Source organism: Pyxicephalus adspersus, chromosome 9 (assembly GCF_032062135.1).
Source record: "Pyxicephalus adspersus chromosome 9, UCB_Pads_2.0, whole genome shotgun sequence".
NCBI lineage: Eukaryota > Metazoa > Chordata > Amphibia > Anura > Pyxicephalidae > Pyxicephalus > Pyxicephalus adspersus.
The window spans coordinates 40,027,737-40,048,058 of record NC_092866.1 but is presented as its reverse complement, the minus strand read 5'-3'; the positions used below and the strand labels follow the sequence as shown (position 1 = coordinate 40,048,058).

General features: G+C 38.5%; 1 protein-coding gene across 2 annotated transcripts; it reads left to right on the top strand.

The window, feature by feature from the left end:
* The first annotated feature begins 13,815 nt into the window (after positions 1 to 13,815).
* Positions 13,816 to 18,750, top strand: LOC140338506 (4-galactosyl-N-acetylglucosaminide 3-alpha-L-fucosyltransferase FUT6-like). Of its 2 annotated transcripts, none has more exons than XM_072422746.1 (2): positions 13,816 to 14,010; positions 17,390 to 18,750. In XM_072422746.1, exon 2 carries the CDS (start codon positions 17,452 to 17,454, stop codon positions 18,526 to 18,528), a length of 1,077 nt encoding a protein of 358 aa, XP_072278847.1. In that variant the 5' UTR covers positions 13,816 to 14,010; positions 17,390 to 17,451; the 3' UTR covers positions 18,529 to 18,750. The 2 variants fall into 2 exon arrangements, with proteins under 2 accessions (XP_072278847.1, XP_072278846.1); XM_072422745.1 differs by lacking the exon at positions 13,816 to 14,010 and adding an exon at positions 14,731 to 14,827.
* The last annotated feature ends 1,572 nt before the right edge of the window (positions 18,751 to 20,322 follow it).

Sequence of the window (20,322 nt, the reverse complement as noted above, 5' to 3'; positions counted from 1 at the left end):
ACACGGCAGATTTTCGCCCGATAATTGGCCGATACCGATTATCGGGCGAGAAAAATTTGCCGTGTGTACGCAGCTTTAGGTTCAAATTAAAATGAAGCAGACAATTAGCTTTTATTTTATTGTGGCCAGTAAAACCCGTCTCTGCATGTTTTCCAGTACAGTTTTTCCTCTAAACTTTAAACATTGTGTTGTAAAATAATCAGATGGTTGCATAAAAATCCAGGACATACAATGTCGTGCACGCCATTGTATAAACCTTTTGTTTAAATCTAATTTAAATTAACTATCAGCTATGGATGCAAGAGAAAATACCTGATTTTCCAGGTCTTTCAGATGTTTGGTAGGTGTGCCATTGTTTATAGTTGCTGTCCAAAGCCAGCCAAAAAAAAAAATTGTTTTCTTCACGGATGGGGACTTTTGTCAGCTTTTGGCTGGACATTTCATCATCAGTATCATTAATGATGAAAACTCCATTCCAAAAATTATAATAAAAACAGCCTGTAAACCTATCCATTAAATCTTACCACTGCAGAGAAAACTATCTCTAAATGTTTATACTAAAGGAAATACAAATAATAAATAAAGAGAAAGATGCTAAATGAAAACTTTTCCTGTAAACTGAATGCTCATGAAATAAAAAATGTTGCTATATAAACTAATTTGCTAATGGTCCTTTATTGCAGAAGTGACAGGTGATGACCCTTCTGTAATAAAATAACCCTACTTGCCTGATCACACTTTTTGTTCCAGTTTTTAGTCATCTTGATTGACCAGGGTGGAATGATGGAACTCTTGCGCATGAGCACAGGAGTCCTTTCAGTCACAGCAGCCCCGGCAGATGCTGGAATACATAAAAATTTCCCGGCATCATACACTGATCTGTGAATGTGTAGTTCAGATTTTCTTTAAAAGAATGTAGTGAACAGGCAGGTATATATCCTTCATTGCAGATGGGAAATTGCCTGTCCATTCTGCAATAAAAATCTTACTTAATCAGAGAATTTTATAGGGGAACTGTAGCCTTATGCTTTTGACCTTTTTGCTAATTCTACAGATGGATAAAGGTCTTCTAGGGTGGCTTTCTTGTGTGTTGCGTTAATACACAGTGGACATTTTGCAGAAATGTTGTTGCTATTTATTTTGACCTTGCAAAAGCAACTTCCCAAACACAATTGTAAATGAGAACCTTTTGTTATTTTTGGTGCTCTCTGTTAAAACAAAAAGGGTCCTGTTTGATTTTCTCTAGACTGATGTGCATTAGGAGCCTATTGAATAATAATTTGAATGCCTTATTACAACACATTGAACTGCTCAATATAACATGTTTACAGTAGTGCACCACAACACAGGGCAGAGGTATAAAGAAGACCTTACACTGTATTAAAATCGTTCTTTCACTTATTATCCAAATGTGATATTCAGTTTTTGGTAGCTTCTGGAGACAGCTGTTATTATCCTTTGATAGGTCATTTGATCTTCGTCAATATAACATCAATAAATGTATTTATTTATGTTATATTGACAATCCCTGTATAGCAAATCTTGCATTGGGAAAGAAGGAACCCAATCTTTTTGTACTTCAGTGTTCATGTGCTACCAAGACTCCTGCTATTAGGAGAAGGGAGCTGAATGGCAGAGACATAGGCTAATTACTACACACTTCTCATTTTACTGTCCATTAACACTAAAGAGAAAGGTCAAAACCTGTAAGCCTTACCTAATGGCAGCAGAGAAAATTCAGGTTTCATCTTCTGCCCTGCCAGGCAGAGCTGATAGTGTAGCAGAAATTAAATACAATTATTTGACATAAATTAGCTATTTACCTGGATGCCATCTTCCTAAGCTTTGATTTCTCAGACCCCCCATTATCACCCAGGAAATTAGTCAGTATCCAATGTGGCTTGCATCTTTTAAAGCTTCCAAATGTGGTTCTATTAACAGGAAATCTTTTGTAAAGATCTGTTGTCATATTTTCCAGCAGACTTACAAGTAGTTGAGAATGAACCTGAAAGAAAACATTGTAGACAGGATTTGGGGTCATGCTGCGCACATATAAGAGTTACGTTATGGTAACAATCTGAAAAATGTGCACGGCATGGAAACAACTAAATAGACAGAACCCAAGATTTGGAACTTAAGTTCTGCTTGTATACATATATACTGTCACAGATAAGGGGGAGGGGAGGAACACCAGGAGGAAAACGGATAAAGACAAGGGACTAGGACAAGGGTCTTCAAAGGCTAGGGAGAGGGAAACGGTCACACCCTACGGACACCCTAACCTAGCCCTGACTCCTGTCAGTATGAATATCCCCTGAAGAAACTCTGGAGAGGACAACACACCAGCTCTTCCACACAGTAGTGAATATCAGCCGCATAGCATGAAGTGTGAGGCCGGACTAAATAGAGGAGCAGTAATGACCACCAGCTGCAGCTGAGACAATTGGTGTGGTCATTACAAACAACATCACAGAGACAAGTAAAAACAAAGAGACTGTCAGATAACCTCACGTGCAGCTTGTCTCACAGATCTTCTAACCTCAGTCACGGAAGGCACCGTGACATATACCTTGTAATTTATGTATTAAAAATAGAATCTGCTACTGCCACCTTTTAAGCAGAGGTTGGACTAAGTCATCACCCTTTAAGTCCAAGTCGATTCCCAAGTCATTGACACCAAGTCAAGTGTCAAGTCACCAAGAATTCTTCCAAGTCCAGTTCCATGTCAAGTCACTTCATTTATCAAGTGGTTTGTAAGTCTTGATTTTGGGAATTGGTGTCAATGACTTGGGACTCGTCTTGGACTTGAAGGGTGATGACTTAGTCCAACCTCTGATGGTACTGTGCCTCACTGACCTGTCCCCATATAGAAACAGAGCTCTGATCCTGTTCTTGTGCACAGGATCGCATTCTAAGTCCATGGCTTTCTCCTCTGACATCTGAAGGGGAAAGGGAGGAGGGCAGTGAGGCTTCTGTAACACGGCCTTCCTACCCTCGCCCTTCAGCTGTCAGAGGAGAAAGCCGTGGACTTAGAATGCAAGGAAGTCGAGGAGGAAGGCGGTGTTACAGAAGACTTACTGCAAGTTGAGTTGCAAGCCGCTGGAAAAAACCCCCAAGTCGAGTCACAAGTCGTTTATTAGGTCAGATTCGAGTTCAAGTTATGCGACTTGAGTTCCAACCTCTGTCATTGTCCAACATCCTTAAAGTATACCATGAGGTGGGTTCGAAGGTTTTCAAAATTTGCACTTTTATGGAGTGAGATTGGATTTCTATATAGGATTCCCAGATTTAATAAAAAAAATGTGAAACTTTGAACTCTTTCTCTAGAGAAGCTTCTATCCAGGCCATTTTGAAAACAAGGTACAATTTCTCTTTAAAAAGGCCCAATGTGGGTGGGTCTGAATCTATCCATTAAGGTATTATTGTTTTTTTGGCCACCAGAGAAACAATAGATAACAAACTTCTGTTTCCCCTAGTAATTCAAGCCCCATTCAAATCAAAGTAACCCAGAATTGACCATTCATATGTTAAGGGTACATATTTAGTCAATGCTGAAGTCACATAGTAGGCCACTGAATGCTAAAATCTTTTAATACTCGGACAGTTTCAAAACGCATGGTACAAATCCGCACATTTACTAGTAGAATTATAACCCAATAAATATGCACTGTGTAGAGAGATGTATGCACCATGGAACACTTATATCTATTAACACTTATAGGGAGTTTTCTCCCTATACATGGCTGACCGGAGAACCTTCCAGGCTCCAGAAAAAGCTTTAAGAACATCTTCTGCTGACTTGGTGGGAAAGTGTTCTGTCCATTTTACCATACCAGTTTTTCTGGTAGAATAGTCCAAAGCGATTCTTAGCATTGTATAATTTTCAGCAATTGCTTTTCTAGAAGGGTTACCCATCAATAGTAAGGTGTCAAGTGAAGTGAATGGAGGGTACTCCACCGCTGACTTTTCAAAGAGAAGAGGATGCTGTGTATTGCAGTCCACCAATGATTGGACGGTAATGGTTGGAAAATATGGCGATTTTTGCATTATAGAAGAAGACGTAACATGGGGAAGATCCTGATTTCCCCAAAATGGAAGAAATGAAGAATGACTATTTATTAACTGTTTGCCCCTGATTTTGTGCCATATCTGCCAACAGGAATATAATAAAGGAGCTTCGTGAAAATGGAGTATATATTACAAATTAAGGTTAGGCACAGTTTGCTGATCCAATATAGAATCAACATAGTCGCAAGTATTATGTATCCAATACTTTATAGAACGTATAAAATAAAAGCTGTGTTGTACAGTTCAATATCAGGGAAAATTAGTTCCTCCATGCCGGGTGGACTGGTATAAAATACCAAGACAAAGTCTAGCTCTTTTTTTTCCCCCATATGAATTCACAGCATAATTTATAAATAGCCTTAAGATCAAGTTTTGTAATCACTAAGGGTAATGATTGAAGAATATTTAACATTGGAAAGACTAAAATTTTTATCAAACCAATTTGACCCAGGTTAAATTAGACCAATTGCGTAAATGTGGACTCAATGTCCTAATTTTAGGAATATTAGGAGTCATATTTTGCAAATATAATTTGTAAGGGTTTTTAGTAATTAGAACCCCCAAATATTATATTTTTTTCCAGGCTGGCTATATAAATCAAGTACAAGGCTCTAGACTTATCTAAATTATTACTATAGCCAGATACAAGACTATATAAGGAAATCTGCTCCAGTATAGGTGTTAACCTATGTTTAGAATTGGATATGTGTAGTGATAAATTGTCTGCAAAAGCAGTCAATAAGTAAGTAAGGGAGCCCAGTCTTATACCTTCAAAATTTGGTAGAGTTTCTAAAAGTCCTAAAAGAGGCTCTAGAGGGGCGTGGTCACACAATAGCGGCATGATCTTGCAAATTTTCAGAGCTCTCTGCCACTGTTGGGTTCTTTTACAGTCTGGCCACACTGAAGAAGCCTAATATTTTGTATTTTCACATGTCCCAGCACTGCAAGACACTCAACACTCAACTCAGCCTCAACGGCTGAATCCCCAGAAGCACCTGCCATGGCCAAGATGGAGTTGCAGCGTGTCACAACTGCTGTCAGGCAGAGCCAAGTAAGTGCCCCCCCAGGGCAGCACAGACTCACCTGCAGGCACGTCGGCAGGCACGTCCTCTGACATGAATGAACAGGTTCCAGCCAGCTCACACGTGCAGCTGGAAGCCATATTGAGTAAACTCCTTTCCAAATATGACCTTAATACCCTAGCCACTAGAATTGAAAGCTCCCTCAAAAAAAGCTGGAATCTTTACAACAACAACTTGTGTCAAGGGACATGCGAGTATCAGTGCTAGAATCTGGTGGATCCTGATTTAAGGGCAACGGTCAATGCAGTTCTAAACCTGTACCTCGCTCGCCCTCCAAACACAGCCATAGAGATGGACAGGGTCCACAGGGCAAGTGGAGCATGTGCTATACGGGGAGCCCCACCAAGAGATGTACTGTGCAGAATCCATTTTTACAATATTAAAGAGGAAGCAATGCGGCAAGTGTGGAGACACGGCACAAAGGATTTTGATGTGGCTCAAATATAGATTTTGCATATAGATTATGCACGTTTTTCTACCTCTGTGGATAATAATCCCAATTTTATTTATACAAATATGTCCTGTCGGTGAGCAATAGCTCATTGCTGTTGGGTACCACTTCCCCAAGTTAGGATAGCCGGCCTTTATTGGGGAGTTGATTTTTGTAGCGCCTTACAAAGAATATTTTGTTATACTCACCTCCTCCCTGTCCCTCTTTATTGAGAGAGTTTTTTCTTACTTAATAGTGACCTTTACTATACACGCTTATTAGGGTTTGCCCTTTTAAGTGTTTCCCCGCGCTCCACTTCTGTCCCCCTTTATGTCCGTGGCATTACAACTAACATCTTTCAATGCTAAGGGTTTAAATTCTCCTATTAAGAGAGCGATTATTCTCAGAGAACTGCATAGATACAAATCTCAGGTGGCATTTTTACAGGAGACACACTTTCGACATGACCAGATTCAGAAACTGACAGATAGCCATTTTCACACGGTATATCATAGGACCTCAGCAGACTCCAAATCCAAGGGTGTGAGTATCCTCTTGAATAAGTCTGTGCAATGGTCTCTTATTGCATATCAAGCTGACCCAGAAGGTAGATTTTTGCTAGTGAAAGGATTGATTGGTGTTCAAAAATTCACCTTTGTGAATGTGTATTTCCCTAATACTAACCAGATTATTTTTTAGAAACTATCCTTGAAATAGTAGAAGATTTCACTGAAGGCACTTTTATTATGGGAGGGGACCTTAATATGGCTCTCTCACCTGCATTAGATGTGTCTAAAGGGTAATCAGCAATGTCCTTTGTGCCCTCCGCATAGTCAAATGATTATTGCATTCAGCGCGTAGAAATCTGGCGGCTCCTGCATTTGTCAGAGAAAGATTATATGTACTACTCGGCAATGCATAAATCGTATTCTCGGATTGATTTTTTTCTAGTTCAACATCACGAGTTTCCTATGGTCATGTCATCTACCAATGGGGAGATCTGTATATCAGATCATGCACCTGTTTCTATAGTGCTGCAGACGGCACCTGTTATTCCCAAAACATACTTTTGAAAGTTGAACAAATTACTGTCATGCACCCCAGGAGACTCCAAAAGTTTAGAATCAGAACTCGGATCTTTTTTTTTAGTTGAATAATTTATCGGTGGCTAACCCTATGTCTTTGTGGGAGGCACACAAGTGCTACGTTGGAGGTCCTTTTTGTTCAGCAAGGCCATAGATGTAAGCAGGAAAGGGAAGCCAAACTGACCCCACTATTTTCAGAGTTTCATAACTTAATGGTCATCCATAAGCGACATCAGACCCCAGATATAGAACAGCAGATCACACTTACTAAGTGCAAGGGGTTTTACTGCGAACACTCAAACAAATGTAGTAAAGTGCTAGCCAGAGCATTAAGGGAAAAGAGAGCATTTATTCTAAGTGTTACATCGGCTGCTGGCAGCTGATGTGTTCCACCCCAGACATAGCAAAAACCTTTTGATCCTTTTATGAAAATCTGTATAATTTACTGTAGATAGAGGTCAGCTTCCCGAGTCAACGTCTGAAAAGAAAGACTTGATACGTACATACTTGCAATCCTCGAGATTGCCCTCTTTTTCTGTGGAGTTATTTGACTCCCTGGGAGCACCAATCATGGCAGTGGAGCTGTCCAGGGCCATCTCCAGAGCGGTCTCCGTAAAAGCGCCTGGGCCGGATGGCCTACGGCCTAAATTTTATAGGAGCTTTCTGCCTAGCCTATCCAAAATAATTTTAGAGGCCTTTAATGCCCTGATCCGGGGAACGGAAATACCGAGAGACACTTTTGCTGTTCATGTATCCGTTATCCTTAAACTGAAGAAAGACCCAAATCTATAAGGTAGTTATCTGCCAATTTCCCTTCTCAACTGCAATCTTTAATTTTTTAGCAGTATAATAGCCAGTTGGCTCACGCCTATACTCCAAACCATTATCCACCCAGATCAGAGGGGGTTCCTACCTGGCCGTGAAGTGCGTGACAACACCATCCGAACTTTAAAATTGATTGACTATACATGCTCTCACCAAATTCTTGCAATGTTTTTGTCAGCTGATGCCCAAAATGCGTTTGACATGGTAGACTGGGAATTCCTATCACTTATCCTGGTCCATATAGGGTTTTCTCCCCTGTTGATCCAGTGGATACTAGCCCTATACCCCACCCCTACAGCCCAAATTAAAGTGAACGGTTTTCTTTCACCACCATTTTCGATCAGTAATGGTACACGACAGGAATGCCCATTATCACCTCTTCTTTTCATTCTTATATTGGAACCCTTTCTTCACTGAGTGAAGGCAATGCCAATACACAGGGGGTGAGTGTGAGGCGGCCCCTCTACTCCCTCCCCCCTTCCACCCTTTTCTTCCTCCTATTAGTTGGTGTTTCCCTTTCTTTATTCTATATATATATATATATATATATATAATTTAAAAATGTTAAAAGTAACTGGTGCTTGCATTACTGGTGGATTATTAGTTGAATTCTGGAGATATTTTTTGTTACAAAATTGGATGTCATGTTATGTTTTTGTATATTCCAAATGTTTTTTTTGTATGCTTACCTGGTTGCTGAATAAAAAATAATATTTATGAAAGAGGATAGATATATAAAAGAGGATCCAGAGCTAGGTTAAACAAAATTGGGGAAATAGGACAACCTTCTCTGGTACCTCTAGACATTACAATGGGGTTTGATAAATCACTTTTAATAACACTGGCTTAACACTGACTTTATTAAATACACCTTGCTAGTACCAAGTTGGATTCCCTTTTGCCTTCAGAACTGCTATAATTATTTGTGACATGGATTCAACAAGGTGTTGGAAATATTCTTCAATAATTTTGGTTTCATAGGTGTTCTGTGTGACTGAGATCTGGTGACTGTGGAGGGCATTTGAGTACAGTGAACTCATTTTCATGTTCAATAAACCAGTTTTAGAAGATTTAAGCTTTGTTAGATGGCACAGTATCCTGCTGAAGTAGCCATCAGAAGATTTGTATACTGGAGTCATAAAGGAAACAATGCATATGTGGTGCGGAGGGTCCCATAGTGTGTCAAGAAAATATCCCTATCATCATTACACCACCTTTGCCAGCCTGAAATATGGATATTATTGTCAACCACCAATTGAACATAAGTGTTGATTGCACATAAGAAACAACCTGAGAAATATTGAAAACAAATAACAAACCATTACTGCTATGTTATGGATACATTGTACCTTAACATACAAACATTGTAACATTTTATGCTATAAAAAAGAGAATATACAAAACCAGGTTCCCTGATAAGGGTTGGCACACAGCAATCAAGGTTCTGTCCCTCCATCCATGGCGGGTGGGGAGAGTAGTTCCTGAAGGGGTGGTGGGGCAGAATCAGGATCCTCCTAAAAAACTGTGGTTCTATTGATTGTAACTTTCATCTTGGCTGGGTATAGCAAAGCAAATAATCTTCTGATCAAATAAATATTTGCAAGCTGGAGAAAACGCTCTTCGTTGCTCAGTGACAGCAGAAGAAAAATCTTGGAATATGAGAATTTTGTACACTTTTACTTGTAAGGATCCAGGTTTTTTATAGGCAGAAAGAATTTGTTGTTTATCCATGAAATGGAAAAACTTTGCAATCACTGCACGAGGCCTTGTATTAGCCAATATGATGAATGCATTCTGTCATGCGTGTGGAGAGTGGGTCCAGATAAAATGCACGCATGGGGAGCACAAAAAGAGCTCAACGATTTAAATAAATTGGGCAAGGAGATGAGAGAAGTTATATACATTATACATTATTTATGTTCTATAGGACCACCACCTTAATGTCAGTATTAAGCCTTACAGATATTGCTAAGAGTTCAATAGCTAAAGTGAAAAGTAAAGGGGAGAGAGGGCAGCCTTGTCTGGTGCCTCTGTGGATATTACTCAGGCGATTAGTGTCCTTTAATTGCTATTTTGGCGGAGGGGAGGAGTATAGCGAGGATATAATCCAGCAAAATGGGCCAAAGCCCATTTTAAGAAGAAGGGCTTTCAGATAATCCTATGATAAGCTGTTAAAAGCTTTGTGTAGATCTAATGAGAGTAATATCGCTTTTCTTTTTGGCCTGCCATCTCAGTTACCATTTACAGCTGAAATCAGGTCTATTGTACATCTAGTTTGGTCTGGGGCTTGTCAATGGTGAAGAAACCCCACCTGGTCCTGGATGTACTGGAATAGGAAGTAACCTAGGCGCAGGGATAGGATTTCCATCATAATTTTAAGATCGCAATTTATTAGGGAGATAGGTCTATAATTAGAGACTTCAGCAGATACTTTGCCAGGTTTGGGGACACACTAATTAGGCTTGACTTTGACTACTCCTTGTCCCTAATTCTGGTACCACGTCCTGTTTCTGCCTGTCAGCAGTCACCTGCATTGGCGTGCACGGGGGGCGCAACCTTGTAGTTGCCCACAGTGCAAAACCCCACCTCTAGAGGCTCTGGAGAAGACCAGGTAGCAGCTTAGACACTGTGCCTTGTGCACATCTCTACCATCTGTGCTGGTGACACAGAGGGTTCACTGTCCTGCAGCACCGTGACACTGTTACTTTTGTATACTAAAAACTTCAGGATATACCAAGAAAAAAGAATGTAACATAGTGTAGTCTACCATGGGCTATACACCCAGTGGCTCATTCAGATGAAATCCCAGTGCCATTTTTCCTTACACTACCCTCTCTTGAGTTTGAAATTGAAGAGGACTCTGTTCATAAGGGATTTAATCAGCATGAGTTAAGTGATTTGGCACCTGATTTGGGACTATTGAAGAAGGCTTCAGAACTCCTAGCATCAAGACTACGTGAGAAAAACCTACTTGAAAAAGGAACAAAGGTATCGTACTTTCGAACCAGAGAAATTGCATTCTTGCAGTACTTAAGAACTAACAGTGGCTTTGTGTATTGCCATAACATACCTAGTTTATTGGAGGAATTGGGAATTCCAATTTTTAATTCAACTGAATGACGATTATTCATTAATAGCTCAAAGTGAAGCTCAAGTGTGTCTTCCTTCACAATGGCAATATATTTGGGTCTGCCCCAATTGGCCATTTAGTTTCTCTTTGTGAAGAATATGCAGACATAAAGAGAGTCATTGAGTTGTTGCAATATCACCAACATAATTGGCTCATCTGTGAGGACCTTAAAATGGTATGCTTCCTTCTTGGTCAGCAATGCGGGTACACCAAGTATCCTTGTTATCTGTGCATGTGGGATAACAGAGCTCGTGAGAGGCATTGGTGTCACGTATAACAGGGAGGGGAGGGTAACCGAAAGGTTTATTAACTACTAGGCCTCAAATGACTAGGGAAAAGGGAATGGTCACCCCTTGCAGACACCCTAATCTCGCCCTAACTCCTAACCATATGAGCATCCCCTGATGGTGGGAATGCTCATACAAAGGAACCTAGTCCCTACTAGCCCTGTATAGCCCTGGCAGTAGTGTCTGGCTTGAGACTGCTGGTTCCTTCCCCTATGAAGGACCCAGTGTCTCCCTGAGTCCTAGTAAACAACTAAATAACACAAAACACCAATACACCAGAAGTAAAGCAACTTATCTTATTAGCAGATATCAACAGGAACACAGGATGGCTCAACACTCCAGCTATTCACAATCCAGCAGTGAATATCAACCGCCCAGCATGAAGTGTGAGGCCAGACTAAATGAAGGAGAAGTAATGACCACCAGCTGCACCTGATGCAAGGGGAGTGGTCATTACAAACAACAACACAGAAACAAGTAAAAACAAAGAGGCTGTCAGATAACCTCAAATGCAGCTTGTCTGACAGATCCTCAAACTTCCGTCATGGAAGGGACCGTGACAATTGGGTGGAAAGGAATTGACCTCCAAGATCTGCCCTAAAACCAGGTGATCCAAACATTCTACATGAGCCGCTTGTTGATAGACAGAATATTATATTCCTGCCTCTGCACATGAAACTGGGTCTGATGAAGCAGTTCGTTAAAGCTTTGCCAAATGAAAGACTGTTTCAAGTACCTCATTTTGGCATTTCCTAGCCTGTCATTTGAAAAAATAAAGGCCGGTGTGTTTGATGGTCCACAGATTCGGCAGCTCACCAAAGATGAACAATTCATCAGGACAATGCCAGAAATCAAAAAGAATACTTGGTTATCATTCAAAGCCATTGTCAAGGACTTTCTTGGAAACAAACAAGCAAATAATTACACAGAAATTGTCCAGAAACTCTTGGAGAGCTACAAAATGCTTGGTTGCAATATGAGCATCAAGGTGCATTTTCTGCATAGCCATCTTTCTAATTTCCCAGAAAACCTTGATGCAGTCAGTAATGAGTAAGGTGAACAATTCCACCAAGATATGAAAGTCATAGAAGGACAGTATCGGGGTAGATGGGATGTACATATGATGGCTGACTATTGTTGGAGCATCTGGCGGGATTGTCCTAACACTAAACACTCATGGAAAAGCTATATTCTCTAAGCGTAAATTGTTACCTTAACCATTTACCTGATTAATATTCAAATGTTTTACTGTAAAAAAAAAAATGTCATAGAATAACAATAAATTCTTTGTATGAACAAAATAAATTTAAATAAACAGTATATTCAAGTTATTATTTCATTATTTTTTTATTGTATGTAAAATTTGTATGTTTTTTGACAAAAATGGAGGGTACCCTGTATCATAAAAACTGGATGTGATAGAAAAAATGGGGTCATTTCTGGATTCACCACTCAAAAATTAGTAAAAAAAACAAATGTAAGATCTAACTCAAAAGGGTCTTCTTCTCCTCTGTCATTGTTTGTATCTGTCTGGTATTTATTACCCCTATTTAATCTACAGCACTGCACAATATGTTGGCGCTATATTAATGATAATATTATTAATAATAATAATAATAATAATAATGAAAACGGCAAAGTGTTGGTAATACTTGTAATCTTATAACTGCCTAATTGCAAATTTGAAAGGAAACTTCAAAACAAAAGTACAGTAGGTCACTTTTCAGCAGATTATCTTTTACAATTGGTACTGTTTTACTTACTTATTTTGGTACTAGTTTATTGGTACTATTTACCAATAAAATATTTAATCAAAGTTAGGATCTGAATATATCATTGTAATACATAAAGGGCTCTATTTATAAAACAGGGAATCAGACATTCCCTCAAACATTCTCTCATGGGAATCTTCAAGGCCCATTTGTTTCAATGGCAGTAATTGATTCCCACAAGGAAATAAACCGTTTGAGGAAATGTCAGATTCCCTGTTATATAAATGAAGCCCAATGACAGTATTTTTCAACTATGGTTCCGTGGAATCCTAGGGCTCCTTTGGAGGTTGCTTGGGCTCATCGAGCAATTTGTTATTCTCATGATGATCAATGATCAATGATCCACCAGTAAGGATAACAACCTTCCAACCAACCTTTACTCTTTACTCTGACCTGTGTATAAAGTAAAGCTGGGTAAACACGTGCAATAATTGTGGTTGAAAAGGATCTTTCACAACCCTTTTCAACGACAAAAGACAGCACGATGCATGAACGAGAGACGTACAGCGCTGTTCTGCTCTTTGAGGAGAATGACGTAGCAACACCCCGCTGCGCTCTCTGCTCTTCACTTTTTATTATGATTGTTTCTCGTTCATTGTCTGTGGGCGGTTGTCAGAACATTAGACGAGAAGCACTGTACACACTCCAGAATCGCCTCAGGGCTAATATCGGATGAGAATCATCTGACGTGTGTATGTAGCCTAATTGTAGGAAGGGCTCCCTAAAAATCTGAATGTTATTCCAAGGACTTTCTCTTGTTAGAAAAGTTGGGAAAGGCTGCAAAAAGGCAATGCAAAAAAATAATTTTCATATGAAACAAACCAATTTATCTGAATGGATAAGACATATATTTAATGATTGAGGCAGTCAGGATGAGATTGGACTTTGTCATACAGTAAATTAGATAAAGGAACAGCTCAGCTAACAAAATCAAATAGGTTTAAAAGGGCTTTGCCAGAAAAAATGCAAGGTAATCACTTTAATGCTGTACTTCACGATGATGTAAGACATAAATTAATGCTGCTCTGTAATCGGTGATATGTTATCACATGAACTTTCAAATGCCAGCAGCAAAAGCACCACATTTGAGCCTGATATCAGCCTCTTGTATTCTATATGCAGAGCTGAATGTGAGAGGAACAAGAAGATATTCAGTTCATGTGCTGGAAAGGAGCATGATGATGGAAGGGGAGAACAGAGAAAAAAAGAGCTGTGCTTAACAATGTATTGCTTCTCATTTTACTGTGCCGTCATAGCCAGCCTGGGCTCAGAGAACGTGGAATGATAGATACTGGTCCTCATTAAACATGTGAAAGGCTGGGGATATCGTTGTGAGTATTGCAGCAAGTTCTGCTTTTTTTTTAATTTCTTTATGTTTTTTTCCACTTACTATTTAGACATATATGTCATGTAAGTTTTATCATTGATTATTTTTTTGTACAGATGGGTAATATGAACAAAATCTTCTCAACAGTAAAAATTAACTATATTCTCAAGCATACAGCTGATAATAAATATTTTTGTGACTTTCCACTGTGCCAGGATTGGGGCGATATTGGTTATTTCTTTTTTGAAACTGTTAAAGACTGTGCTATGGTTAGCACACATAAATGTCTCGGCTACTGAAGCAAAGATTCTTGACAATTGATCTCCTTACTATCTAGGACTGTGGTACACTGGATGTAGTCAGATATGTGAACTTTTAGGCTGGTGCACTAATGTTTATTCTTCTATACCTTTCCGACTTTTTCCCATGACGTTGTATTATTTTGAATCTTTTAAAAAAAAGAATTTTTACAAAAATGTTGCAACTTTTGAAAGACTTATTATTTTTTCTAATTACTTGTGGTTGATAGCGAACTATAATCAAATAACTATTGTAACAAAAGATAACATTTGTAAGTATAAGATACCAAAAGTGTCAGATACTCCAGACATTACATTTCAGGTGTTGCACCAGGTTTACAAGATGCAGGTGTCTAAGTGAAGGTGGGGTCTCTGTGTTGAGTGAGCTGCTGGAGCCAGCAAATAAATAGACACAAAACTAACTTGCTGGGTGAGGCTATAAAAGACTTAAAAGTGTTACAATTGTGTGTTGTGTTTGACTCACCCCAACATTGATGTTACCATTCTGATGAAAAAATCTGGGTAGGTAACCATGATTTTTGTCGATTTGCAGAGAGTTTCTGTACTAAAACTGTTTGAACTTTTTTTATGCAAGGGTTTATATTATTAAGGTCTTGTTATTAAGTGGATTTTAATCGGATGTCACAGCAGCTCCACAACCCATCATTTTGTCTTATCATTAACATCATGTCTCTTGTTTCTGAATGCTTTGTATGCCACAAAAATGTCATTTGTTTGGTAAAATTTGTTTAAGATTTGCCAGATTCTTTTTAATCACTTTTAAACATGAAACAAATCTGATGTTGTGCGTGTCTGCTGAAATATGATCTGAATCTAAATTAAAGTCATAGCTGAACCATATCTTTCTGTGATGCCATGTACTATAGTACCAGTGTACACCATAACAGTAAGAATCAAATGTCATTACTCAAGTTGGATTTACTGTAAAAGACATCAATTCTTGCAATTCAGTTTTTTATATATATAGCTTGCAATAGCAATTGGTTTATTTATCATTTACTTATTTATATAGCGCCAACATTATGCAGCACTGTACATTAAATAGGGGTTGCAATGTGAGACAGTTACAAACAATGAAATGGGAGGAGAGGACCCCGCTCAGAAGAGCTTATAATCTAAAAGGTGGGGAAAATATATACAATATATAATATGGGGCATTAAGAATGGTGGGAGTAGTGGGGCTTTAAGAGACATATGAGTAGGCAAGTTTGGAAAGATGTGATTGATTGCTCTTTTAAATGTGCAGAAAGTAAGAACAAGTGGAATAGGATGAGGAAGAGAATTCCATAGAGTCGGTGCAGCTATAGAAAGTCTTGAAGTTGTGCATGTGACAAAGATATGATAGAGGAAACTATTAGTAGGTCATTGGAGCAGCGAAGAGAGAAGCTAGGGGTATATTTTATCAGATGAGAAAGGCAAGAGGTATGGAGAGATTTAAAGGCACAACACAAGCGTTTGAATTTGATTCTAAGATTATTGATCATTTTGTACGGGAATAGCAATTTTGACATAATTTGTAAAGATGCTGTGTGAATCCTATGGGCAACCAATTTGGGAAAGCAGGTAATTAGGAAGCAATTATGGTACATTGACAAGTGTGCCATATTATGTGCTGCTAGTTAGGGCAAACTACTTTTACATTCACTAAATGAAAACACTTTAGATTCTAAAACATTTTGATTATTTTTTTCCTTTCTTGTTGGGAGGAGGATGGGTTGCAATCTGTTTCCTCCAGAATACTGGACATACCATTAAGGACAAAAAGGACTGTTTGTAGATCAGTAATTTCTAATCAGATGTGGTAAAATGAATGCTTTAACATTTATAGCTTAACACTGCCTCTAGGTCTTGTGGGAGTTTTTGGGGAAAACCGGTATTATGACAAATGCATGAGCCATAGGCTAAAAGTATCCATTGGCTTTGTTTTAAGATCAAGATATAGGGCAAAAAGATTAAACAGCTCTAGCAACACAGGTTGAAACAGTCCTCCTGGAGCGGGCAGGAGTCTGTGATAATCCAAAGCCTGGGACAAATGTAAACTTTGCAATCTCTTGAGTAAGGCTTTGTACACGTGTAAGAAATGTCCTTGGAAAGGAACTTTCACAATTTTTTCCACGACTTAACAACTGCATGATGCATGACTGAGTGCTGTACATACAGCACTGATCTGCTCTAGAGGGGGGGGATGATGGAGCTGCACTCTCCCCCCTTTACTTCCGTTACGATCGTTCACCAGGTCGGTTGTTCAGACGATGAACGACAAGCCTTGTACACATGCAAGATTCTCGTCCAATATCGGCCCTGAGCCAATTATCGGACAAGAGCCCTTGCACATGTGTACCTAGTCTAAGACTTTATTAGGACAATGTGATTTGCTCTGGACTTGCAGATGAGAGTTATTCAAAGAGGGAAAACCCTGGCTTGTGTGGTTATGGAGCTAGACCCCTTTCTTCTCTCTTTCCTAAATACCCTTTACCATCTTCCCTTTTCTTGAAAATAATATGTATATAATCTGTAAATAAACCTGTCTGTTTTTTAAAATATATTGATACTTCTTTGAGACAAAGACAACCCAAGCAGAGCGCCTGAATCTTCATTTTGATTTAGACCCAAATCTGAATGGGATCCTATTCCATTAGTATCCTTATAATCATATATCGCCCTACAATGCGTACAGAAATGGGTCTTGCATGTGAGCTATGACCCTATAAAATACACCCTTTTTTGTGTTTGCAGATATCTGACCCCTTTTTGGTATCCTGACTATGCACTGAGTTTTATTTTAGGATGGACATTTATGTATATTCAGAACAGGCCACATACAGTATAATGGTAGGATTCCATATAGGAATTTATGATGGAAAGTTTCCTTATTTGATAATAATACTTCCCAGAAGGTTAATTGTGCCATAGTATAGAATGACTGGATTGTAACGTGGGGGCACCAGAAAGTTGGGGAGTTTTGGTAATTTATCTGAATATTATATATATATATATATATATATATATATATATATATATATTATTAATATAATTTGACCTGTGATTCTGTTTCTCCTATAGGAAAAAGAAAAATACCTTGCATATTAGGACCTTTTCATCACTGCAACACTCAGCCTATTGGTATGGATTCCTCCAAGAGAAATATATCCTTGAAGAAAATCTTTGTGATAACTTTTGCGCAGTTATGTTTCGCTTCCATTTTATTTATTCTCTATAACAAAATAAATATTTCATCATTACATTTATTGGAAAACAATGTGGATTTTACTGTGGGAAACACCTCGGGACAATTTAATCATTCAGAAAAAGTTATCCTTCTTTGGACCTGGCCATTTGGCAATACATTTCCCCTTAATTCGTGTCCACCAAGTATTAATATATCAGGATGTTTTTACACACAGAACAGATCATTATACTCTTCTGCTGATGCGGTCATTCTACATCACAGAGATGTTTGCTGCTCAAGACAAAACCTACCTCAGATGCCAAGACCTTCAAATCAGTACTGGATATGGTTTAATTTGGAGTCTCCATCAAACAGCCCAGGCTTGGACTTCTGGAACAATCTTATCAACCTGACTATGACTTACAGGTCTGATTCTGACATTTTTACCCCTTATGGCTGGCTGGAGCAGAATGCTAAAGAAAATAATGTTACCATCCCAGCAAAAAATAAGTTGGTAGCTTGGGCAATCAGTAACTGGAATCCCAAGTCCTACAGAACTCTTTATTATGAACAATTAAAACAGTATGTATCAATTGATGTGTTTGGAAGAAATCATCGAAATACCCAACTACCCAACAATGAACAGGAACAAGTCCTTTCTCGGTATAAATTTTATCTTGCCTTTGAAAACTCTGTGCACAAAGACTATATCACTGAGAAACTATGGAGGAATGCGTTCATGTTTGGTTGTGTGCCTATTGTATTAGGTCCTCCTCGAGAAAATTATGAACGTTTTATTCCAAAAGACTCTTTTATACATGTGAATGACTTCCAAACAGCTGGAGAATTGGCTGAATATATTCTACAGTTGGACAAAGATGACAAAGCATATCAGAAATATTTCAGATGGAGGACCAGACTCCATGTGTTTAAGGAAATTTCTTGGAAAAACCATTATTGTAAAATATGCAAGGCACTTAAAGAAGCGCCCAAACATAAGACTATTGTTAGACTTGCAGACTGGTATAAATGACCTACACTAGATCCGTACACATAAAAAATGTGCGATTGCTTTAGGCAGCTATTCCAGAAATGTTGTGAAGAGACTGGATATGTGTGATTTAAAGTAGATGTATAGTCAAAACATTCTATTTCAGTGACGCATCAGGAGGAAAGTTTCAGCATTTATTCTAAAGTGAAGAAAATTCAGAATGTCCCCAATGTCGGCATGAGAATAAAACAAAAAACAAAGTGACAGTCTAACCCTCTTGCCAAGTTTTTGCCTAAAGATATTATTTTTTTTAGGACTGATAATGTAATGTACATCTTGGTCAAACATAATGTTTTAATCCTTGTTACACATGTAAATACATGTTTCATTACACCAAAGCTTTAAGAAAAACTTGTGGTTTAGGCTTACACTTTACTACACAGCAGATTTATTTAGTGCCCTCCTCCGTTGCACATACTCATCTTTTCTTTGCTCTCCCACTGTTCCATCTTGCTGCCAGAATAGTAGAACACCAGTGAGGGTAATTAACCTACAAGTTTACTCCCACTAACTAAAATTATAAGTTAATGTACACCTGTCATAACAGATCAATGGGAGCAGTCATTTTTGACTACCCTTCAAAAATACATGTTATGTGGCTGTAATTCTGATTGGAATGCTAAAATTACTCACCAAGAACAAGTAGGCATATTTAGCACACCTAAAATGTATACTCTTTCCAGATGTGTGATTTAGAAAGTTATATAATGATTACTACAGCCTAGCAGTGGTCAAGGTACAGCTTCCGGCAAGTTCACTGCAAAGTGAACCTGAGTAAGATGTAATTTCTCTCCCCCCCAATCAGGCCCAGTACATCAAAGGAACATTCTACTGGCAGATTTAGATCTAGATTAAGTTCTGGATTTAGATCCCTATAATGAGAAACATGAAACTCACTTATTTTAACTCCTTTAGGTATTAATTTTAAAAAGGATTTTGTTGTTGGAAATAAAAATTGTGTAAAAAATCTATAGGAACAAGGGCAAAAATGCTGACTAGTTCTCCATACTGGCTATTCTATTCTCCATGGTATAACTGACTGGGCTATATTTCCACAGAATTTTAAACTGAATCCATTGTTTATACAACCGTTTGCTGTCCTGCACAGCTTTAGACTTGAAAACTAGACGCCAATTACAGCTTACAGGAACTTGGCAGAGTATTACAGTGTTTGTGATTCCTGGTCATGTAGCACTCAAATTGTGCACATTGCCATTTTCTACTAAGAAACACCTAATATATTTATTGCATCTTATGCTATGAGTTCATAATTTATCAAGACAAGAGAGCACCAAGGAACTTCAAAGACAGTTTATGTTTCATACCACCCCTGTCTGACATCTACTGTATAACTAATGCATCATTTCTGGTTTACAATGGCTGCCATGTCATCCCCTGTTCTAGCAAACTGGAATTTACCATTCTAATGGTTAGTGAAAGAACTATGTTAGAGTGTACCTACTTAAATATAGAGCTGACCTGGTTTGTGTTCCGATCCTCTACCTTTAATACTTTTTAAGTCACTGACCTAGAATGGGTGTTCAGCTATTTGCTCTGTACCATTGGAGAGCTCTAGCTTTGAATCAGCAGGGGTATGCTGGAGTATGACGATCACTCATACAATTTCATCCCCCAAAAACAACTGCATTTTCCAGCAATTTTTTTTATTTTTTTTTTTTTGTGACAAAACACCCGCTGTTTACAAGCCCTACCAGTCTCTGTCACATCATAACTATGCAGATGAGCAGGATACTGAAGAGAGAAGACAAGATGACA

Bases quoted from the DNA above. Each gene is read 5' to 3' on its own strand.
- LOC140338506 (XM_072422746.1), top strand. From the start codon at position 17,452: ATGGATTCCTCCAAGAGAAATATATCCTTGAAGAAAATCTTTGTGATA.